Below are 7,750 nucleotides of genomic sequence, written 5' to 3'. Positions count from 1 at the left end.
TTACTGGTTTTACACGTTTATTTTAATTAATAACTTGCGAGTCTCTTGCGAGTGCACACAACATGACAACAAGGTTATAATATGAATCGCCAGTGGCGCCATCTACCATTTCCTATCATCTTACTCGCTCACTCATACTATCTCACTCCCACACTCGGCCATCCTGCATTTAGTCTGACCCTAGACTAACCTTAGTGCACACATAAAGTTACACATAAAAAAAAACTCATTATTTTACATCAAAACTCAAAACTGAACAACTTGGTAACATGTATTATCTCCTATGTATATCTTACTTATTTATCTCTTAATCATAAACTTTATAATATAACAACAAAACAGCATTATCTCATACTGAAAACAAAATAGGTACAACTCAAAACTTAATAGTTAGGTATATATTTATTTGTATGAGTCCTATGTAAGTATCAAACTCTTATCTGACATAACAACAATACAACATTATTTAGAAACTTTTAAACTAAAACCTTATGTAGGTACATACTTTTAATTCTAGATTTAATTAGGTAAGTATGAAAACTTATAGCTTACAATATGAAATCTTAAGTAAACAACACAGTTTAACTGTACTTATAGGTATTATGAAAATAACATTTTGACACATTGTGTAAGTAACTGAAATTTAAGTAGAAAATCTATTCTGAAATAATTTTACTAACTAGTGCAATGCCTATTTGTTTTGAATGGAACACAATGTCATGACCATCGCGTGAGGACCTGCAACATACAAAATGGGTTAAAAAAATAATTACTTTAGCTAGTTCAGTCTTCACTGCTGTTGCCATCATCCTCAGACAGTGTGTTATTATCCATATTTCCGCCAGGCCATTTCTTCATGAAATCAGCAGCACTTGAAGTCTTTTTAGGTCCTTCCTTGGACATATCCACTTTTTCGACATCATATCTGTTGAGACCTTTCGATTTGGTTATTCTATAAGGACCCAAGTACTTTGGTTTCAACTTCATGCCAACACCAAACTGTGTCCTCTTTATAGCGACCAAATCCCCTATCTGATAGTGTGTGCTTTCTTTTCTCTTCTTATCATAGTTCTTTTTGTTTTCTTGTTGAATTTTCAAAATCTGTTCTTTAGCTTTAACTCTCAGTTCATCCCGGTTACTCATAAAGATGTCTCTTGTTTCTTGTTGAATTAAATTTAATATTTCGGTATCTTCCTTTAATCGCATCTTCGTACCAATCAGTAGCTCATATGGTGAAGAATCAACGCTTCTTTGGTAAGTACTGTTCAAAGCTTGCTGTAGGCGACTTACATGTCTGTACCAAATATCCGGCTGCTGGATACACATCTTCGTCAACACTGAGATAATTACTCGGTGGATCCTCTCCACTTGACCGTTACCTCGAGGGATTCCTGTGGTAATTGTGATATGCTGTATCTTCTCCTCCTCACAGTATTCTTCAAAGTCTTTACTTGTGAAGGCCGTGCCTCTATCTGTCACCACTCGTCTTGGGTTTCCGAACAGCTGTTGATGAATCTTCAATTTATCTATCGCTTCTTTGCTTGTTGTGCTCTTCGTAGGAAATATCCATGTATACTTGGTGAATGCATCAATCATCGTTAAAATATAATTATACTGTTTCTTGGTCTCTGTCATTGGTCCGATGTGGTCGATATGCAATGTGTCTAGTGGCAGCTCACCCTTATCGATTGGTGATAAGAAACCTTCCTGCTTACCAGTCTTCCGGCTAGCCAACAAGCATGGTATGCAAGTCTGAATGTATTCCTCCACTTTTCTATCCAAATTCTTGACATAATAATCTTTTTTCAGTAACTCAATTGTTTTCTTCTTGCCAAAATGACCGTTTTCATGAGCTTGACGTATCAGCTCCATCTCCATGCATTTAGGTACCACCAGATGCTTCTCGGGACCCTTAAACAATAGCCCATTTTCAAGCCAATAGTCTTCATATGGTCTCTCTTTCAAAATCTCCATTACCGCCTTTAAAGCAACATCTCTCAGTTGGGCTTGCTTCAGTTTCTCTTGAAAATCAGATGTTATCATTGCTACATAGTGGTTTCTGCTCAGCGCATCTGCATGTCGCATTTGGGATCCCTTTCTGTGCTCCACCGTGAAGTTGTACTCCTGAAGGAGCATTATCCATCTGGCCACTCTTGTGGATGTAGACATATCTCTCTTCATGAGCGTCATCTGAAAAGCTTTACAATCAGTTACTATTTTGAATTTAATCCCAAATAAGTATTTTCGAAACTTCTTTATTGCCTCTATGATGGCTAGTGCCTCAAGTTCATAACTTGAATATCTACTTTCAGCGTCTGTGGTCTTACGGCTCATGTAATACACAGGATGCAAACAACCATCTTCATTGCTCCTCTGCATCAATATAGCAGCATATGCCACACTAGATGCGTCTGTATGCAGCTCTGTTTCTAACTTAGAGTCATAAATCTGCAGCACTGGGGTGCTAGTAAGCTTCTCCTTCAATTGTTCAAATGACTCTTTCTGTTCTTGGTTAAAGTTAAAGTTACAGTCCTTCTTCATTAAATCAGTCAGAGGTTTTGCAATCAAAGAATAATTTTGGATAAACTTACGGAAGTAAGATGTTAGACCAACAAAACTCTGCAGCTGTTTAATCGTCTTTGGTTCAGGAAATCTTCGTACAGCCTCTGTCTTGTCTGGCGATGGTTTCACCTGGCCATTCTCAATAATGTGGCCTAAATACTCCACTCTTTTGACAACCAACTGTGACTTCTTCCAGTTCATCTCCAGTCCATACTGTGATGCTACTTGCAGTACTTCTTGCAGCCGCTCTACGGCCTGTCTTTCAGTTTGAGCTGGAATTAATAAATCGTCGATGAATATTAATACAATCTTTTTGGCAATCAGCTCACGATAGATTATCGTTATAAATCTTGTGAAAACTTTGGGACAAACGGCTAAACCAAATGGTGCTTTCAAGAACTCAAACTGGCCATTGTGTGTAACAAAGGCAGTAAACTTTACTGAATCCTCATGTACAGGTAGATGAAAATAACCATTTTTTAAGTCCAACGTACTGTATACCTTCGCTGATGCTAACTGATCAATGTGGTCCTCAATGATCGGCAATGGGTACTCGTCCTTAACCATCTTCTTGTTGATTAATCTGTAATCTATACAAATCCGAGTAGTACCATCCTTCTTCCGAGTTAACACTAATGGACTAGCATATTCTGACCAACTCACCTGAATTATTCCATCTTTGAGCCACTGTTCAATCTGCCTTTCAACTTCTTCTTGTTCACTGATGGCCAGCCGTCTTGGTCGCTGAGCCACAGGTATGTCGTCCTTCAGTATAATACGCAGTTGAATGGGAGCATCCTTCGTCTTCATTGGTTGGTAGCCTTCTACCAAACCCTGCACCTGTTGTTGGATGGCTGGGCTAGCCTCACAACCTATATCATAAATGCTATCTGAAACAAAACATGAAATATTGCGCAACCAATCCTCACTCGACGGCAATAACATTATGTTCCCTTCATTCATTAACATTGTCACATTTTGTAAAAAGTCTTGTCCTATTATTAACTTATACGGCATAGAGTCTTTAGAAACGACATGGAATGAAACTTTGTGATATTCGTGTCCATCAATAATCACTGGAACCGTCAACTTTCCCATAGAATGCACTTTCATTTGTCCAAGTCCCGACAACGCAAGTATTTCATCATCACATTTGGGACATCCGATTGTGTTGTAGAACGTTTCCGACATTAAATTCACTTCGCTGCCCGTGTCGATAAGTGCGCTTGCCATATTTTCCATAATCTTCACGTCTTTTTCGGGTTTTTTCAACCATATTTCCTTCGTCGTGTTTGAAACATCTTTGTTTACGTTCAACATAACCTCATTGCTGTCAGTTGTCAAACGTCTGTCAATGTCATCGATTGACATATCGATCGGCACGCCATTGGTCCTCGTATCCGCCATGTTTGCGTAGGTGCTGCCCTCTGTCGTCGCATTTTGATTTTCCGCTGCGAACATCGTCCGTCTTGGTCCACCTTGAAGTTGTCGCGTCTCTCCGCCGCCATTGTTGCCAACCTGCCGGAATGACTGTTGTCCCCGGAAGTTTGGACGGCTAGTTCTTGCATCTGATTGGCCGCCGTAGTTTCCGCTTGTTGAAGTTTGTGCCGATTGCGACGCCCCCTCTGGCTGGCGTGGCTGGACATTGCAACTCGTCGCGATATGCCCAAAACCATTACACTTAAAACATTTTAGCCCAAGATGTTGATGCGGGCATTCTCTAGAGTGATGGTTTCTCTCTCCACAGTTGTAGCATCTCAGCGCAGGCAGTCTGGGCAGTCTTGTATGCGTCATAGGTTCCCTAGGTCTTCTGGTAGCACCTTCTATCTTAAGTTTTTCTTTTACCACCTCGTATATACGTAACTTTTCTTTGAGTTCGGGGTACGTGGTCGCCCCATACAACATAATCTTATTGCATTCTGCGTCTTGTATGCCTTCTATGATGTATTTTATGGCCACGTAGTCCGCCATCCTGCCGCGTTTGCCCAACTCCTTCATGACGAGAAGGTAATCGAGGCAGCTCTCGTCTTCATGTTTCTTACGGCTGGCCATGGTTTCGTGTAGTGTTTTTTGATCTATGGAATCCGGAAATTCTTTGGCTAACGCTTGTTTCATCTCGTCCCACGTCTTGAAAGGCCGCTCTGATTTCAGCCATAGCGCCGCGGTGCCCACCAACGATCTTCTCGCGACAATAAGTTGTTGCAACGGAGTCCACTGCAGTATCTCAGCATTGTCCTCCACGTCTTGAATCCACCTCGAGACAGCGTAGATTTTGTCTTGGCCACTGAACTTAGGAACTAAGTCGTCCCCAAATCCAACCTGCATCACGGGCCGTGTTTCAGCCACCACAGTCTCGTCAAAAGAAGCACTTGCATTCACGCGTCGTCCTTTCGGCATGATTTTGTTGTGTTAATTCACTCGCGTCGTAATTTGTACGTCTTTACACACCGAAAACCAGTAACTACGAAAATTTTCACCCACGTATCCACGTGCGTCTTCCGTCTTGTCGTCTTGAAATCTTCGTGAAATCGTCTTGAATCTTCAGGAATCGTTCGTCTTTAGATCAATCGCGGTCGAGCCCCCAAATTGTGGGGAAATTAGACGCAGATTACTGGTTTTACACGTTTATTTTAATTAATAACTTGCGAGTCTCTTGCGAGTGCACACAACATGACAACAAGGTTATAATATGAATCGCCAGTGGCGCCATCTACCATTTCCTATCATCTTACTCGCTCACTCATACTATCTCACTCCCACATATATAAGAACATACCAACTATAAAACATGACCCCGCCTATGACGCAAAAATAAAATTACTTTGAAACAAAACTCATTATTTTGTACTCTTGGTCTTGGTATGAATTATTTTGAAATTTAGGTCATTTGTTTAGGTAACCTATTTCCTGCGCATACAACTTTTAGTATAATGCAGTGCTAATTAGCTTTTGCATACTTTATTCTATACGCGTATGCTTAACTCTAGGAATGTTGCCAAATATTCAAATTAATTGTTTGGCAATTGTTAGCAAGCACCGCTAGTTATTAAAATTGCATTATTCTACTAAACAGAGTATCAAATATCACATAGTTAACCACATGTTTTACACCGTCTGAGAAGTCAAAATTAAAGGTACTTAAGTGTTCACCTATCAGTATCGTACGTAGCGGACTAAACGGATTTTCATAAAGAAACGGTGTCGAAAATGCCGATGAAGTGGACGCACTTGTGTGAATTTATATACAAAGAATACTGAATTCTATGGGTCCGTGGCGTATTATGATGAAAAGTGGACGCTTACCTGCAACATAAATTAACCTATAGGTATATATATATATATTAGTATATATTATATTTGTGCAATAAAGGATTAAATAATAATAATAATATAGTGCAGGAGAGTTGTCACCTAGCGATACATATGATGTACTACTCTGAACGGTGAAATAACCTCCCATAAGGGCCTCAAACAAGAAAGATACATAAGTAATGATAATTACGCACATGTTACTCTTACAAAACAAATTCGCGTTTTGTTTTCACTTCTCGAATGGTGTGAAAACTCCTGGTGGTTGACATATAGCAGACTCGTCCCCGAATGCTTGCAAAAAGCCGTATGCTAATATGGGCTATTAAGCTCTTAGTTCCCTCCATGTTATGTAAATTTCTGTTAGGGAGATGATTTTCTTGTAAGCAAACGGTTAAGGTGTAAATACGTAGGTTAAGTTAGTGCGAGTATGATACAAGTGGCATTTTTACTTGTTGATAAAGTATAGTTTGGTATAGTAAGTTTTGAATAACCAAGCTATGCCAGTCAATCCAACACTAAAATCGAAATATTTAAAAAATTGTGATAAATATTGATGGCCTTATCACAGGGTTTGCACTTCTGAAAAAAAAAAACGCAATTACTAACTTAGTACCTAAGTAATATTAAAATTAATATATAGATTGGCAATAGAAGTCGGTAATTACTGAGATACTTACTATGTTTATATATTTTTTGTGAACCTAATAGCTAACCGTATCGGATTTTTACTTACAAGTTAAAAACCCGCTTAACCTATCTGTGACAAAACCGTGTGCCAACAATAAACATAGGATTTGAACTTCCAAGCAGCTATTTAAGCTTATTCAAACAGCTCATTGTGAAAACGATCGTGTTGCGGGGCATTAGAGTTTAAATCCGACTGTAAGGCAGGGATGAGTGGAGCACGTGGGAAGCGTCAGTAAAGAGAGGTCGATAAACGACCAAGTGGAGGGAATACCCGACTGGCTGTTTCAATAAGTCTATGGCAGTCTTCTAGCAGTAAGGTAGTTACTTTCATACGATTTCGCAGTGTGTGAAGTTTCAGAGCGGCGGTACCACGATGTCAAAATGAAGTAACATTCACAAAGTTATTCGAAAATCGTTGTCAAAACCGCCAGGCTATCGAAAAAATAGATAGACGATAAGAATAGATAGATAGACGGACAAAAAACTCTGTTCTAATTAATGTTTTCTTTTCGCTTAGTCGAATGATATAATTTAGATCCTTAAATATTGCAATAGACACTGTTATTATGGTGGGTTTAATTTTACAACTATTGAAACCTTGAAATCCAATCATATTTTACATAATTAATATACTGAAACATCTTCTGGCTTAATACACAAGCTTGAAAAAAAAAACAAACGAACGATAGCTTATAGCTTAGGGATCACACTTGGGACCTCTATTTTTTATTCTTTTTATAAATGACCTTGCTGAAACCTTATCTAACCCATGCCTGCTCTATGCTGATGATCTGAAGGTCTACAAAGTCATTCAAGACGCAAGTGACTGTATTTTGCTACAAAAAGATCTTGATCTGATTGCGAATTGGTGCAGTAATAATTTGATGCAGCTCAATGTTGGTAAATGTTCAGTGATCTCGTTTACGAATAAGCATCATAAAATCCTTTATGATTACAGATTATCAGGTCGAACTCTAGGTCGTGAAACCACTATAAAGGATTTGGGTGTTTATTTCGATGAACGACTTTCATTTAAACCCCATTATCAAAATATAGTTAGCAAATCAAACAGAATATTGGGGTTCGTGCTTAGGTCTACCAAGGAATTTAAAAAATCTTATAGTTCGGTCACTCTCTATTATAGCCTTGTCCGCAGTATTCTGGAATACGGTTGTATCATATGGTCTCC

General features: G+C 38.9%; 1 protein-coding gene across 1 annotated transcript; it reads right to left on the bottom strand.

Moving 5' to 3' along the window:
- On the bottom strand, nucleotides 1–5,324 carry LOC125490897 (uncharacterized protein K02A2.6-like). Its single transcript, XM_048631346.1, has 2 exons — nucleotides 2,592–5,324; nucleotides 1–2,198 (listed from the first exon to the last, which is right to left on the bottom strand). Exons 1-2 carry the CDS (start codon nucleotides 4,957–4,959, stop codon nucleotides 784–786), a joined length of 3,783 nt encoding a protein of 1,260 aa, XP_048487303.1. The 5' UTR covers nucleotides 4,960–5,324; the 3' UTR covers nucleotides 1–783.
- Nucleotides 5,325–7,750: the final 2,426 nt, after the last annotated feature.

Source organism: Plutella xylostella, chromosome 28 (assembly GCF_932276165.1).
Source record: "Plutella xylostella chromosome 28, ilPluXylo3.1, whole genome shotgun sequence".
Classification (NCBI taxonomy): Eukaryota; Metazoa; Arthropoda; class Insecta; order Lepidoptera; family Plutellidae; genus Plutella; species Plutella xylostella.
This window is presented reverse-complemented; position numbering and strand designations above follow the sequence as displayed.